Below are 17628 nucleotides of genomic sequence, written 5' to 3'. Positions count from 1 at the left end.
ATCTTATCAGTAGAACTATATATAAATACATGTAGAAAACCTCAGTTAATGTTGTAAATAAATATCTTATCAGTAGAACTATATATAAATACATGTAGAAAACCTCAGTTAATGTTGTAAATAAATATCTTATCTTGCCGTTTTGGTTTGTCAACTATTAGGTGTGTTTGAAGCTGTCACGGTTGTCGTCGGTGAAGGAGGACCAAAACGCAGCAGGTACGTGTACGCTCATCTTGATTTTTAATTATTTTCAAAATGAATAACAAAACACGAAAAAAAAACACGAACGATCAACAAAACAGTCTGGTAAGGCACAAGGCTAAACACAGAACAATCACCCACCAAACCAGGACCAAGCAGCAGAGGAACGTGGAGGAAGGATGGACATGGGCCGAGTTAAGGAGGAGCATTTCCAGGGCGATGGAAGAGTTTAGGGAGACCGAGAGGCACCCCCAATAATTTTTTAGGGGGGGGCACAAGGGCTGTTTGACGGGGCAGGAGCTGCCCGCCAGTCAACAGTCACCAGAGCTGCCCGCCAGTCAACAGTCACCAGAGCTGCCCGCCAGTCAACAGTCGTCAGAGCTGCCCGCCAGTCAACAGTCGTCAGAGCTGCCCGCCAGTCAACAGTCGTCGGAGCTGCCCGCCAGTCAACAGTCGCCGGAGTGGCCAGACTGCGCTGAACTGCCGGAGTGGCCAGACTGCGCTGAACTGCCGGAGTGGCCAGACTGCGCTGAACTGCCGGAGTGGCCAGACTGCGCTGAACTGCCGGAGTGGCCAGACTGCCCTGAACTGCCGGAGTGGCCAGACTGCCCTGAACTGCCGGAGTGGCCAGACTGCCCTGAACTGCCGGAGTGGCCAGACTGCCCTGAACTGCCGGAGTGGCCAGACAGCCCAGACTGTCCCGAGCTGCCAGACTGCCCAGACTGTCCCGAGCTGCCAGACTGCCCAGACTGTCCCGAGCTGCCAGACTGCCCAGACTGTCCCGAGCTGCCAGACTGCCCAGACTGTCCCGAGCTGCCAGACTGCCCCGAGCTGCCAGACTGCCCCGAGCTGCCAGACTGCCCCGAGCTGCCAGACTGCCCCGAGCTGCCAGACTGGCCAGACTGCCCCGAACTGCCAGAGTGGCCCGACTGCCTGGAAAGGCCAGAACCGGAGCCACCTCCTGATATAGGTGGGTTGGGGAGGGGGGGTGTAGCACAGTGCCGTCGTTGACGGCAGCCACCCTCCCTTCCCTCCCTTTAGAAAAGGGGAATTTTTCTTTTGGGGTTGCTTGGGGTTATTTTTTTGTTAAGGTGCTTCCGGGGTAGCACCTTTAAGGGGGGGGTACTGTCACGTCCTGGCCAGTATATAAGGTTAATTGTTTTTGTAGTTTGGTCAGGGCGTGGCAGAGGGTATTTGTTTTATGTGGTTCAGGGTGGGTGATTGTTCTGTGTTTAGCCTTGTGCCTAGTCAGACTGTTTTGTTGATCGTTCGTGTTTTGTTATTCATTTTGAAAATAATTAAAAATCAAGATGAGCATACACGTACCTGCTGCGTTTTGGTCCTCCTTCACCGACGACAACCGTGACAGAAGCATCCAGAAAAATGCTTCATTAGAGGAAGTTCAGTGATCTAAGAAAAGATACCAGTGATATAACAGGCTAATGAATTGATAACAGAAAAGATACCAGTGATATAACATGCTAATGAATTGATAACAGAAAAGAGACCAGTGATATAACAGGCTAATGAATTGATAACAGAAAAGAGACCAGTGATATAACAGGCTAATGAATTGATAACAGAAAAGATACCAGTGATATAACAGGCTAATGAATTGATAACAGAAAAGGAGAATGAGTGGTAACAAAGACAACTGTGATCAAACAGATTAAAATGAATTCAGAGAACTTGAAAAGACTTACAGAGACATATACACATACATACAGGCAGAATACACACACACAAACACACATACAGACGGACATGCACATACACAGACTAGTGAGTCAAGCTGTTTTCATGCAGAGCAAAGAAAGTGTTTCAGAAAGCATGAAAGTAAAATAAGGGAGTGATCGGAGACAAAAATAAACTGAAAATTCACATTATATCAATTCCTTCTTTGAATTAATTCCAGGCAAGCAAAAATCTGGAATGAATTGATGTTCGTTTAACATATTGTCATAGTACAGTGTGTTTTTTCGTCAGCCATCCAAATACATTTAAATAACTGGAGGTTATATAATTCACATTGGAAGTGCCATGGCATATATATGTATTCTCAAGCATTCATACAGTATCTCAAGCATTCATACAGTATCTCAAGCATTCATACAGTATCTCAAGCATTCATTTCCTTTGACTTCCTATAGCGTGATGATGATGATGATGATGATGGTTGAATGGATGAAGGAGGGATTGAAGGAGGGAGAAACATAATGGGTATTGGAGAGGAAGGGATGCAACGCATACCAGCCATAGCATAGCGGCCAGGATCCCACAGGTAACTGGACAAGGTGTTAGTAATATTATATTACTATAGTATAGTGGTCAGGATCCCACAGGTAACTGGACAAGATGTTAGTAATATTATATTACTATAGTATAGTGGTCAGGGACCCACAGGTAACTGGACAAGGTGTTAGTAATATTATATTACTATAGTATAGTGGTCAGGATCCCACAGGTAACTGGACAAGGTGTTAGTAATATTATATTACTATAGTATAGTGGTCAGGATCCCACAGGTAACTGGACAAGGTGTTAGTAATATTATATTACTATAGTATAGTGGTCAGGATCCCACAGGTAACTGGACAAGATGTTAGTAATATTATATTACTATAGTATAGTGGTCAGGATCCCACAGGTAACTGGACAAGATGTTAGTAATATTATATTACTATAGTATAGTGGTCAGGGACCCACAGGTAACTGGACAAGGTGTTAGTAATAGTATATTACTATAGTATAGTGGTCAGGATCCCACAGGTAACTGGACAAGGTGTTAGTAATATTATATTACTATAGTATAGTGGTCAGGGACCCACAGGTAACTGGACAAGGTGTAAGTAATATTATATTACACACAACACGGCTAGTCAAACGGCCATTGTTGTATCTTAAGCAATGCAAATCATTGGCCTGCGTACTGCATTAAAAAACGACAATGTAATTTAATATGTTCTTCCTGGACTACAGGTAGTTATGAAGGTTAGATAATGCAGAGGCTGTATTTGTCACCACCAACAAAAGAAATAATTTCAAAAACAAACAGCTCAGCTTACATTTCTTGTCACTCTTGTCACTCTGTAAGAAAGGAGGGTTCAATAAAACATGTTGAATACATTCAGCTAATACACATAAATCAGGTAAAAGTGTTTTAACATTTTATCACATTTGAACAAGAAGAATGTTCTGAAAAGGTGTAGTTGGTTACCTCGTCATCTGCGTCTAGGTCTGAATCAGACTCCTGAATAGGACACCGAGGAGAGAAATAAAGAAGGCATTCAGTCCGATCTGTTTTGGGACAGCATTATTCACATTCAGCCCAATCTGTTTTGGGACAGCATTATTCACATTGAGTCAGATCTGTTCTGGGACAGCATTATTCACACTGACCCAGATCTGTTTTGGGACAGCATTATTCACATTGAGCCAGATCTGTTTTGGGACAGCATTATTCACATTGAGTCAGATCTGTTTTGGGACAGCATTATTCACATTGAGCCAGATCTGTTTTGGGACAGCATTATTCACATTGAGTCAGATCTGTTTTGGGACAGCGTTATTCACATTGAGTCAGATCTGTTTTGGGACAGCATTATTCACACTGACCCAGATCTGTTTTGGGACAGCGTTATTCACACTGAGTCAGATCTGTTTTGGGGCAGCGTTATTCACATTGAGTCAGATCTGTTTTGGGACAGCATTATTCACACTGAGTCAGATCTGTTTTGGGACAGCGTTACTCACATTGAGCCAGATCTGTTTTGGGACAGCGTTATTCACATTGAGTCAGATCTGTTTTGGGACAGCGTTATTCACATTGAGTCAGATCTGTTTTGGGACAGCATTATTCACATTCCAGTCCACGTATGTTCAGCATTATCATTATTTAATGTTAATAGACATTGTGTTCAGTCCAGGTGTGTTCAGCATTATTTCATTTCATTACACATTGTGTTCAGTCCAGGTGTGTTCAGGTGTCTTACCTTGCAGTAGGTGGGCAGCGTGATGTTCAGGTTGCAGATTGCCTTGTGGGTAAGACTACGGTAGGTGCGGGGCTCCTTGGTGAAGGACAGTCTACCACACGGCTCCTGGGCGCAGTCACGAATCTGTCAATCAATCAATCAACCAATCAACCAATCACTGGAAACTCATGGAATCAGGTGAGCGTGGGAATATTAGCAAGGAAAGAGAAAAACATTCTGGTATCGACTTTTATTATACTGTATAATCAAACTCATTAAAATACATATTACATGACATACCAGTCTCTGATGTATTCTAAACTTATTAAAATACATACTAAATGATATACCAGACTCTGATGTATTCTAAAGTTATTAAAATACATACTAAATGATATACCAGACTCTGATGTATTCTAAAGTTATTAAAATATATACTAAATGATATACCAGTCTCTGATGTATTCTAAAGTTATTAAAATACATACTAAATGATATACCAGTCTCTGATGTATTCTAAAGTTATTAAAATACATACTAAATGATATACCAGACTCTGATGTATTCTAAAGTTATTAAAATACATACTAAATGATATACCAGACTCTGATGTATTCTAAAGTTATTAAAATACATACTAAATGATATACCAGACTCTGATGTATTCTAAAGTTATTAAAATACATACTAAATGATATAACAGTCTCTGATGTATTCTAAACTTATTAAAATACATATTACATGATATAACAGTCTCTGATGTATTCTAAACTTATTAAAATACATATTACATGATATACCAGTGTCCATGTTGTATTCTAAACTTCTTAAAATATATATTAAATGACACACCAGACTCTGATGTATTCTAAACTTATTAAAATAAATATAAAATTATATACCAGTGTCACACTCTCCCAGTGTAGAAGAAGTCAATTCAGAACTAAAACAAAGTGGACAACTACATCACACTTTCCCAGGGTAGAAGAAGTCCATTCAGAACTAAAACAAAGTGGACAACTACATCACACTTTCCCAGGGTAGAAGAAGTCCAGTAATAGCGTGTTACCTTGATGAAGAGTGCGAGACGGTTCTCTTTGAATGCGTAGAAGCTGAAGACGTGATGCTGTCCACTCTTGGTCAGAGGAACCAGGTTCCCAAAACAGTCAGCAAAGATAGGCTTCCCTTCCAATACCTGTAGTAGGGGCAGACAGACAGTAGAGAGTTACGGTCAAATCAGTCTGTAAAGATAAGCTGCCCCTCCAACACCTGTAGTACAGACAGACAGATAGACAGACAGACAGACAGACAGACAGACAGACAGACAGACAGACAGACAGACAGACAGACAGACAGACAAGAGCTAGGGTCGGACACCAATACTCCCCCCCTTCACCTCCACATCTCTGCTCTGGATCACCTTTGTGACTTTCTCTTGTTGTTCCAGGGTTTCTCACCCCTCACCCCCTCCTCCCTCTCCCCTCTCACCTCTACTCCCTCTCCCCCTCCCCATTCTCCTCTCCTCCCTCCCCTCCTCTCACCTCTACGTCTCTACTCCGGGCCACCTCTGTGAAGTTCTCTTGCTGTTCCAGTGTCTTGTCCATCTTGTCGTCCGTCATGCAGAAGCAGCGTAGGCGGGCCTCGATGGGGTCCAGCGTCTTGGCGAAGATGACGAACTTGGCCATGTAGGGGACACAGATGATCTCTCTGTACAGCTGGGTAGAGAAACTCACAGCCTCCTGGGTCTGACGACAGTCTATCAGCCAGAACCTACAGCGCACCGGAGGGGGGAGGGGGGTGGTCAATAGATCAACCAATCTGTCAGTCAGTCTATAAGCCAGAGCCTACAGGAGGCTAGATAATCAATCAACCTATCAAGGATGTAATAGATCAATCAATCATATCCAATGAAGAATCAATCATTCCATCGTTGATTAATCAGGAGGAGGATGTTTTCACTAGAATGTCAAGACAACAGACAGATGAAAACACACCCGTTTCACTGGAGCCATTACCTTGCTGACACGTTGGTGGTGAAGGACACACATTGGTTGATGAAGGTGAGGGGGGTGGAGCCAGTGATGTCCTCCCATTGGGCAGGAGTGGTTCCACCTAGAACAGACATCAGGATGGAACTCTCTGGTAAATATATTCAACATATTAATGTGGGTTGACTGAAACCAGGCTTTGATGAATATCGACGTCAACATGACTACTCAAAATCAATCATTCAGTCAGTTAGTTAATCAACCAACCAGCCAATCAACCAACCAATCAAACAACCAATCAATGGGCAAATCAATCAATCAATCAAACAGCCAATCAACCAATCAACAGTCATTTCCTACGTACCAGTGATACTGCAGAGCAGACGCAGAGTGGGCGTGTCTCCTCCAAACACGTTGGCTGTCCCGTCATTGGTCGAGCTCTTGGGGACAGGGATCGTCATGGTGATTGGCTTGTGGAACTTTCGCCTCCTGGGCTCCAAGGTAACGATGGGGCTAAACGTAGCCTTGTTACCCAGAATCCTCTTTACCAGGTCTACGCTGATTGGCTGGGCCTAGGAGGAAGTGGACAAAAGTTAGGAAGTAGAAACAACGAACTTGAAAGTGTTGTTGTCGTTACCAAATCAATTTTTATTGGGCCGAAGACCAGCTTGAAAAAGCTACACACGCACAGACCACCCCCCCCCCTACCTGTAGTCCAACCCTGATCTTCTTAGTGAGAGCTCCCACTGGGAATACAGCCTGGACCTGAGGTACCAGAGTACTGCTCAACACCCCTCCCTCAGGACCAATCAGTTGGCTGTCCTGCTTGATGCGCGACACCACCGCAAAGTATTGTGGGAAGTCCCTGGTGACAATACGGCAAATCCTCTTCTTCTCCAGCTCCTCAGGAGAGTCCAGCTCTGGAGGACGAACCAATGGGAGGACCGGGGAAACAGGGTCAGATGATACACAAGGACCAATCAGATTGAGCAGTCGGACCTAAATGTTTCTTAATCTGTGGTGAAAGATTAAGGAAGAACGATTGGTAGCTTGGTACTAACATGGCAGTCTGATCCTGTCGCGTCCCTCCTCCCTCCCCACTCCCTCCGCCTTTCTCACCTGTCTCATCACCCCCTCCACTCCCTGTCCTCCCTCCCCTTCCCTTCTCCCTCCCCCATCCAGCTCTCCCCGTTCCACTCCTTCCCACTCATCCCCCCCGTCCCTCCCCCATCTCCCCTCACCCTCGTCCATGCCGTTCAGTATTTGGTTGAGTTCCTCCTCAGTGTGTTCACAGTGATGTTCCCTCCAGCTCTCCCCCATCTCACTCCTCAGAATCACCAGCTCCCGCTCCGTCCCCCGCAGGGCCGCGAAGTGAGGGATCTCCACAATCACCGGCCTGGAGGGTCAGAGGTCAGGGGTTAGAGGGTAAAGGTCGTGATGACAGGAGGACGCATTCCATGGAAGAACACACAAAATCACAAGATCAGGGACAAAGAAATCCTGGAGAAATTCCTGGAGGAGATTCAAGCAAACAGAAGGATATGATATTTTGATGATGATGATGATGATGATGATGATGATGATGATGATGATGATGATGATGAGGAGGAGAAAGAGGAGGAGGAGGAAAGTCAGGAAAAATCACAACATTACAATATGGGGAGGAAAAAATCATGGGGTAATGGGATAGAACTGGAAATGATTCAAACTGTAATTCTCAACAACAACAACACTGTAACTCAAATGTGGAGAGGGCTGGGGAGAACATATGATGAGACCAGGGTATATATGATGAGACCAGGGTATATATGATGAGACCAGGGTATATATGATGAGATCAGGGTATATATGATGAGACCAGGGTATATATGATGTCCCATCTCTCTCTCCGTGGTCTCTCCTACCCCAGGAACTTGGTGCCAGGAGGCCCCAGCTGTAGTGTGTGAGTTAACCCAGGAACTCAGTGCCAGGAGGCCCCAGCTGTAGTGTGTGAGTTACCCCAGGAACTTGGTGCCATTAGGCCCCAGCTGTAGTGTGTGAGTTACCCCAGGAACTTGGTGCCAGGAGGCCCCAGCTGTAGTGTGTGAGTTACCCCAGGAACTTGGTGCCGGGAGGCCCCAGCTGTAGTGTGTGAGTTACCCCAGGAACTTGGTGCCAGGAGGCCCCAGCTGTAGTGTGTGAATTACCCCAGGAACTCAGTGCCAGGAGGCCCCAGCTGTAGTGTGTGAGTTACCCCAGGAACTTGGTGCCAGGAGGCTCCAGCTGTAGTGTGTGAGTTACCCCAGGAACTTGGTGCCGGGAGGCCCCAGCTGTAGTGTGTGAGTTACCCCAGGAACTTGGTGCCAGGAGGCCCCAGCTGAAGTATCCTGCTGACCAGACTCTCTCCCTCGTTGAGAGGGGGCGGGGCCGTGGGGAGGTGGAGCTTACTGATCCATTACGCAGCACGGGGGGGAGAAGAGAACGTCAACACACACACACACACGCGGACGTACACACATTACACACACACACACGAACGAGCACACGTACACACAGACACACTCTCTCTCTTTCTCTCTCTCTCTCTCTCTCTCTCTCTCTCTCTCTCTCTCTCTCTCTCTCTCTCTCTCTCTCTCTCGTCCACACTCCCCCCTCCCTCTCTCCGTCTTACCCGAGGAACTGTGCCCCGGTGGGGCCGACCTCAATGATGCGTCCTGCCAGCCCCTCTCCCTCCACCATGGGGGGCATGGACGCCAGGCGGTGCCTCTTCACCAGGCGGCACGTCACCCGCGTCGGAGCGGAACACTTCCTGGGCGGCACGATGATGCGCAGCCCGTTGTGACGGCAACCACGCATGGCCCCGCCCCTGGCGTCCACCATGAAACTGACCAGGAAGCTGAGGGGAGAGGAGGAGAGGAGGGAGAGGGGTAAGGAGAGGGATAGGGAGAATGAGGGAGGGAAAGGGAGGGGAGGGGAGGGGAGGGGGAGTGAGGGGAGGGGAGGGAAGGGGAGATGGAGAGGGATTAGGGAAGGGGAGTACGGAAGGGGTGAGGAGAGGAGATGGAGAGGGATTAGGGAAGGGGAGAGATGGAGATGGAGTAGGGAGAGGGAGAGGGTGTAAGGAAGGGGTGAGGAGAGGAGAGGGAGAGGGAGTAGGGAAGGGGAGAGGAGATGGAGAGGGAGTAAGGAGAAAGGAAGGGAACGGAAGGGGAGGGGTAGGGAAGGGGAGAGGAGAGGGAGGAAGGTAAATGGGGGAGAAGGGGTGAGGAGAGGAGAGGAGAGCGAGGAGGGTAAATGGGGGAGAAGGGGTGAGGAGAGGAGAGGGAGGAGGGTAAATGGGGGAGAAGGGGTGAGGAGAGGGAGGAGGGTAAATGGGGGAGAAGGGGTTAAATGGTTGACCAGTGAAAGTGTGTTTCCACCACCATTTCTTTCATAATTTTACAGACATAAAAAGATCTCACCACGTGGAACGGAAAAAAATGATCTGTCGGCATTTCTACAACAATACCAAAACTTTCCACCGCAGATGTCGTGAGTTTCTTTTTATACGGTGTGACTTTACTCGCATTAAAACTGTGGATGGAAACGTGGTTAGTGACGTTGTGAAGTGAGACACAGACCGTTTATAAAGTCCGAGCACTATCATGTTCCTCAATTGATTCAGCCCCATTTCAGCAGTAGACCTCCTAGGTTATCTGGACGCAGAGCGCGCTCAGGAAGCACCGACTTGGTAACCGCAGTCAAACAAAAGTCAAACGACCAAAGTTGCTGCATAACCTCCTTCAACGAATGACAGAACATCTCCGATATTTGGCAAAATCGAGTGAATGATTATACAGTTAGTAGATCGGCTCATAAATAACATGGAGATGAAGACTGGAAATAGTTTAAATATCGAGGTGTCTTAACAGGAAGCAACTCTGTTTAAAAAAATATCCATATCTACTCTCGTACCGTTTGTTGATCACACATTCTCTAGCGAAGCTCTCATATGGGCGGCAATACGAGACAGCACAGAGAAGCTCTCATATGGGCGGCAATACGAGACAGCACAGAGAAGCTCTCATATGGGCGGCAATACGAGACAGCACAGAGAAGAAGGGTGAATGTTATAATGGTATTTTGACATAGGCAAGCGATGTGCTTTGACAATGCAACCTATGGGATTACAGAATAAAATTAGGAATTTTCATGCGAGGCAGGAGTCAGGATTTTGGGGTTCAGTGGGATTGGGACTGAACAGGATTATAGCCTAGGTTACAGAGGACAGGAGGGGACTGAACAGGATTATAGCCTAGGTTACAGAGGGCAGGAGGAGACTGGACTGGATTATAGGCTAGGCTCCAGAGGACAGGAGGGGACTGGACAGGATTATAGCCTAGGTTCCAGAGGACAGGAGGGGACTGGACAGGATTATAGCCTAGGTTCCAGAGGACAGGATGGGACTGGACAGGATTATAGCCTAGGTTCCAGAGGACAGGAGGGGACTGGACAGGATTATAGCCTAGGTTCCAGAGGACAGGATGGGACTGGACAGGATTATAGCCTAGGTTCCAGAGGACAGGAGGGGACTGGACAGGATTATAGCCTAGGTTCCAAGAGGACTGGAGGGGACTGGACAGGATTATAGCCTAGGTTCGAGAGGACAGGAGGGGACTGGACAGGATTATAGCCTAGGTTCGAGAGGACAGGATGGGACTGGACAGGATTATAGCCTAGGTTCGAGAGGACAGGAGGGGACTGGACAGGATTATAGCCTAGGTTCCAGAGGACAGGATGGGACTGGACAGGATTATAGCCTAGGTTGCAGAGGACAGGATGGGACTGGACAGGATTATAGCCTAGGTTCAAGAGGACAGGAGGGGACTGGACAGGATTATAGACTAGGTTCCAGAGGACTGGAGGGGACTGGACAGGATTATAGCCTAGGTTCCAGAGGACAGGAGGGGACTGGACAGGATTATAGCCTAGGTTCCAGAGGACAGGATGGGACTGGACAGGATTATAGCCTAGGTTCAAGAGGACAGGAGGGGACTGGACAGGATTATAGCATAGGTTCCAGAGGACGGGATGGGACTGGACAGGATTATAGCCTAGGTTCCAGAGGACAGGATGGGACTGGACAGGATTATAGCCTAGGTTCCAGAGGACAGGATGGGACTGGACAGGATTATAGCCTAGGTTCCAGAGGACTGGAGGGGACTGGACAGGATTATAGCCTAGGTTCGAGAGGACAGGAGGGGACTGGACAGGATTATAGCCTAGGTTCCAGAGGACAGGAGGGGACTGGACAGGATTATAGCCTAGGTTCCAGAGGACAGGAGGGGACTGGACAGGATTATAGCCTAGGTTCCAGAGGACAGGAGGGGACTGGACAGGATTATAGCCTAGGTTCCAGAGGACAGGAGGGGACTGGACAGGATTATAGCCTAGGTTCCAGAGGACAGGAGGGGACTGGACAGGATTATAGCCTAGGTTCCAGAGGACAGGAGGGGACTGGACAGGATTATAGCCTAGGTTCCAGAGGACAGGATGGGACTGGACAGGATTATAGCCTAGGTTCCAGAGGACAGGATGGGACTGGACAGGATTGTAGCCTAGGTTCCAGAGGACAGGAGATAGTACTGTCCCTCTTGCCTCTCTGAATTGTTAACAGACTTCATGTCTGTGACAGAGATGCCTATGTAGTGAACTGTGCACAGGCCTGTCTGAAGAGTTACAGCGACAGCTCAAAGAGGCACACGTTACTTCCCAGTTCATACTGTAGGGGTTTCCTGTTTCGTGCATTCGGGTCGCGTGTGCAGTCCTGCAGTGTCAATTATACGTGTGGTTTGAATTCATGGCGGCTCAGTGTGAAGTAAATACGCCAGGCTAAAGGCTTCCATGACAACCTGTTCGGATAATAGGCTGTTTTATTTGTTGCTAATATGCAGCTGTGCATGTTGGGTATTAAGTGGAATTGCATTAGTGCCACATTGGGGGAAATGTTGTCATTTATTACTTTTTTTTAAATGTGAAGAGTGTTCCTGGGACAGTCCTGGCATCCCAGTTACCAATGTTAATCCCTACTCTGGGTTCATGCAGACAAGGCATCAGTGTTGGTGTCTGTGTTGGGTAGCAAACTGAAACAGGGACGGAACAAATGTTGTGTGACATCATTCTGAGATGACATGATGTGGTGACAGGTGAGGAGAGAACACTGTGTGACCCAGATCCATTCTATCCACTTCCATTCCATTCTACCCACTTCCATTCTATTCTATTCACTTCCATTCCATTCTATCCACTTCCATTCCATTCTATCCACTTCCATTCTACCCACTTCCATTCTATTCTATTCACTTCCATTCCATTCTACCCACTTCCATTCCATTCTATCCACTTCCATTCCATTCTACCCACTTCCATTCCATTCTATCCACTTCCATTCTACCCACTTCCATTCTATTCTACCCACTTCCATTCCATTCTATCCACTTCCATTCCATTCTATCCACTTCCATTCCATTCTACCCACTTCCATTCTATCCACTTCCATTCTATTCTATCCACTTCCATTCCATTCTATCCACTTCCATTCCATTCTATCCACTTCCATTCCATTCTATCCACTTCCATTCCATTCTATCCACTTCCATTCCATTCTATTCACTTCCATTCCATTCTATTCACTTCCATTCCATTCTATTCACTTCCATTCCATTCTACCCACTTCCATTCCATTCTATCCACTTCCATTCCATTCTATCCACTTCCATTCCATTCTATCCACTTCCATTCCATTCTATCCACTTCCATTCCATTCTATCCACTTCCATTCCATTCTATCCACTTCCATTCCATTCTATTCACTTCCATTCCATTCTATTCACTTCCATTCCATTCTATTCACTTCCATTCCATTCTACCCACTTCCATTCCATTCTATCCACTTCCATTCCATTCTATCCACTTCCATTCCATTCTATCCACTTCCATTCCATTCTATCCACTTCCATTCCATTCTATCCACTTCCATTCCATTCTATTCACTTCCATTCTATTCTACCCACTTCCATTCCATTCTATCCACTTCCATTCCATTCTATCCACTTCCATTCCATTCTATCCACTTCCATTCCATTCTATTCACTTCCATTCTACCCACTTCCATTCCATTCTACCCACTTCCATTCCATTCTACCCACTTCCATTCCATTCTATTCACTTCCATTCTATCCACTTCCATTCCATTCCATTCTATCCACTTCCATTCCATTCTATCCACTTCCATTCCATTCTATTCACTTCCATTCTATCCACTTCCATTCCATTCTATCCACTTCCATTCCATTCTATCCACTTCCATTCCATTCTATTCACTTCCATTCCATTCTATCCACTTCCATTCCATTCTATCCACTTCCATTCCATTCTATCCACTTCCATTCCATTCTATCCACTTCCATTCCATTCTATCCACTTCCATTCCATTCTATCCACTTCCATTCCATTCTATTCACTTCCATTCCATTCTATTCACTTCCATTCCATTCTACCCACTTCCATTCCATTCTATCCACTTCCATTCCATTCTATCCACTTCCATTCCATTCTACCCACTTCCATTCCATTCTATCCACTTCCATTCCATTCTATCCACTTCCATCCATTCTATCCACTTCCATTCCATTCTATCCACTTCCATTCCATTCTATCCACTTCCATTCCATTCTATCCACTTCCATTCCATTCTATTCCACTTCCATTCCATTCTATTCACTTCCATTCCATTCTATTCACTTCCATTCCATTCTACCCACTTCCATTCCATTCTATCCACTTCCATTCCATTCTATTCACTTCCATTCTATCCACTTCCATTCCATTCTATCCACTTCCATTCCATTCTATCCACTTCCATTCCATTCTATCCACTTCCATTCCATTCTATTCACTTCCATTCCATTCTATTCACTTCCATTCCATTCTACCCACTTCCATTCCATTCTATTCACTTCCATTCTATCCACTTCCATTCCATTCTATCCACTTCCATTCCATTCTATCCACTTCCATTCCATTCTATCCACTTCCATTCCATTCTATTCACTTCCATTCCATTCTACCCACTTCCATTCCATTCTATCCATTTCCATTCTATTCTATCCACTTCCATTCCATTCTATTCACTTCCATTCCATTCTATCCACTTCCATTCCATTCTATCCACTTCCATTCCATTCTATCCACTTCCATTCTATTCTATCCACTTCCATTCTATTCTATCCACTTCCATTCCATTCTATTCACTTCCATTCCATTCTATTCACTTCTATTCCATTCTATCCACTTCCATTCTATCCACTTCCATTCCATTCTATTCTATCCACTTCCATTCTATCCACTTCCATTCTATTCTATCCACTTCCATTCCATTCTATCCACTTCCATTCCATTCTATCCACTTCCATTCCATTCTATCCACTTCCATTCCATTCCATTCACTTCCATTCCATTCTATCCACTTCCATTCCATTCTATCCACTTCCATTCCATTCTACCCACTTCCATTCTATTCTATCCACTTCCATTCTATCCACTTCCATTCCATTCTATCCACTTCCATTCCATTCTACCCACTTCCATTCCATTCTATCCACTTCCATTCCATTCACTTCCATTCCATTCTATCCACTTCCATTCTATTCTATCCACTTCCATTCCATCCACTTCCATTCCATTCTATCCACTTCCATTCCATTCTATTCACTTCCATTCCATTCTATCCACTTCCATTCCATTCTATCCACTTCCATTCCATTCTATCCACTTCCATTCCATTCTATCCACTTCCATTCCATTCTATCCACTTCCATTCCATTCTATCCACTTCCATTCCATTATATCCACTTCCATTCCATTCTATTCACTTCCATTCCATTCTATTCACTTCCATTCCATTCTACCCACTTCCATTCCATTCTATCCACTTCCATTCCATTCTATCCACTTCCATTCCATTCTACCCACTTCCATTCCATTCTATCCACTTCCATTCCATTCTATCCACTTCCATTCCATTCTATCCACTTCCATTCCATTCTATCCACTTCCATTCCATTCTATCCACTTCCATTCCATTCTATCCACTTCCATTCCATTCTATCCACTTCCATCCACTCATTCCATTCTATTCACTTCCATTCCATTCTATTCACTTCCATTCCATTCTATTCACTTCCATTCCATTCTACCCACTTCCATTCCATTCTATCCACTTCCATTCCATTCTATTCACTTCCATTCTATCCACTTCCATTCCATTCTATCCACTTCCATTCCATTCTATCCACTTCCATTCTATCCACTTCCATTCCATTCTATTCTATCCACTTCCATTCTATCCACTTCCATTCTATTCTATCCACTTCCATTCCATTCTATCCACTTCCATTCCATTCTATCCACTTCCATTCCATTCTATCCACTTCCATTCCATTCCATTCACTTCCATTCCATTCTATCCACTTCCATTCCATTCTATCCACTTCCATTCCATTCTACCCACTTCCATTCTATTCTATCCACTTCCATTCTATCCACTTCCATTCCATTCTATCCACTTCCATTCCATTCTACCCACTTCCATTCCATTCTATCCACTTCCATTCCATTCACTTCCATTCCATTCTATCCACTTCCATTCCATTCTATCCACTTCCATTCTATTCTATCCACTTCCATTCCATCCACTTCCATTCCATTCTATCCACTTCCATTCCATTCTATTCACTTCCATTCCATTCTATCCACTTCCATTCCATTCTATCCACTTCCATTCCATTCTATCCACTTCCATTCCATTCTATCCACTTCCATTCCATTCTATCCACTTCCATTCCATTCTATCCACTTCCATTCCATTCTATCCACTTCCATTCCATTCTATTCACAGAGCTCTTCCATTCCATTCTATTCAACTTCCATTCCATTCTATCCCACTTCCATTCCATTCTATCCACTTCCATTCCATTCTATACCCACTTCCATTCCATTCTATCCACTTCCATTCCATTCCTATCCACTTCCATTCCATTCTATCCACTTCCATTCCATTCTATCCACTTCCATTCCATTCTATCCACTTCCATTCCATTCTATCCACTTCCATTCCATTCTATCGCCTTCTTCATTCTAATCCACTTCCATTCCCATTCTATCCACTTCCATTCCATATCTAATTCACTTCCATTCATCTGATTCACCACTGATCCATTCCATTCTATTCACATTCCATTCGCATTCTAATTCACTTCCATTCCATTCCGAACCCTTCTATCCTCGTCCACATTCCTGTCCATCATCCAGCTTCCATTCCATTATCCACTTCCATTCCATTCTATTCGACTTCCATTCTATCCACTCCCTTCCATTCTATCCACTTCCATATCCATTCTATCCACTTCCATTCATTCTATCCACTTCCATTCCATTCTATTCACTTCCAGTTCCATTCTATTCACGTTCCATTCCTTCTAACCCACTTCCATTCCCATTCCTAAAAATCCACTTCCATTCCATTCGTATCCACTTCCATTCGCATTCTATTCACTTCCATTCCAGGCTAATCAATCTACTCCCACTTCCATCGAACCCACGTCCATTCTATTCACTTCCATTCCATTCTATCCATTTCCATATCTATTCTATCCACTTCCAGTTCCTTCTAATCCACTTCCATTCTATTCTATCCACTTCTATTCTATTCTATCCACTTCCATTCCATTCTATTCACTTCCATTCCATTCTATTCACTTCTATTCCATTCTATCCACTTCCATTCTATCCACTTCCATTCCATTCTATTCTATCCACTTCCATTCTATCCACTTCCATTCTATTCTATCCACTTCCATTCCATTCTATCCACTTCCATTCCATTCTATCCACTTCCATTCCATTCTATCCACTTCCATTCCATTCCATTCACTTCCATTCCATTCTATCCACTTCCATTCCATTCTATCCACTTCCATTCCATTCTACCCACTTCCATTCTATTCTATCCACTTCCATTCTATCCACTTCCATTCCATTCTATCCACTTCCATTCCATTCTACCCACTTCCATTCCATTCTATCCACTTCCATTCCATTCACTTCCATTCCATTCTATCCACTTCCATTCCATTCTATTCACTTCCATTCCATTCTATTCACTTCCATTCCATTCCATTCACTTCCATTCCATTCTATCCACTTCCATTCCATTCTATCCACTTCCATTCTATTCTATCCACTTCCATTCCATTCACTTCCATTCCATTCTATCCACTTCCTTTCCATTCTATTCACTTCCATTCCATTCTATTCACTTCCATTCCATTCCATCCACTTCCATTCCATTCTATCCACTTCCATTCCATTCTACCCACTTCCATTCCATTCTATCCACTTCCATTCCATTCTATCGACTTCCATTCCATTCTATTCACTTCCATTCCATT

At 44.8% G+C, this 17628-nt stretch overlaps 1 protein-coding gene across 1 annotated transcript in view; it reads right to left on the bottom strand.

The window, feature by feature from the left end:
- LOC115189388 (ankyrin-2-like) overlaps positions 1–17628 on the bottom strand; it is a gene marked incomplete at both ends in the record, with an annotated part of 53139 nt that overhangs the window by 18041 nt on the left and 17470 nt on the right. Inside the window, 10 exon segments of the mRNA XM_029747958.1 lie at positions 3267–3288; positions 3419–3451; positions 4194–4316; positions 5242–5367; positions 5714–5942; positions 6188–6284; positions 6525–6732; positions 6869–7080; positions 7402–7556; positions 8811–9035. Of these exon segments, the coding sequence (XP_029603818.1) occupies positions 3267–3288; positions 3419–3451; positions 4194–4316; positions 5242–5367; positions 5714–5942; positions 6188–6284; positions 6525–6732; positions 6869–7080; positions 7402–7556; positions 8811–9035 (1430 nt within the window).

Source organism: Salmo trutta, unplaced genomic scaffold (genome assembly GCF_901001165.1).
Source record: "Salmo trutta unplaced genomic scaffold, fSalTru1.1, whole genome shotgun sequence".
NCBI lineage: Eukaryota > Metazoa > Chordata > Actinopteri > Salmoniformes > Salmonidae > Salmo > Salmo trutta.
This window is presented reverse-complemented; position numbering and strand designations above follow the sequence as displayed.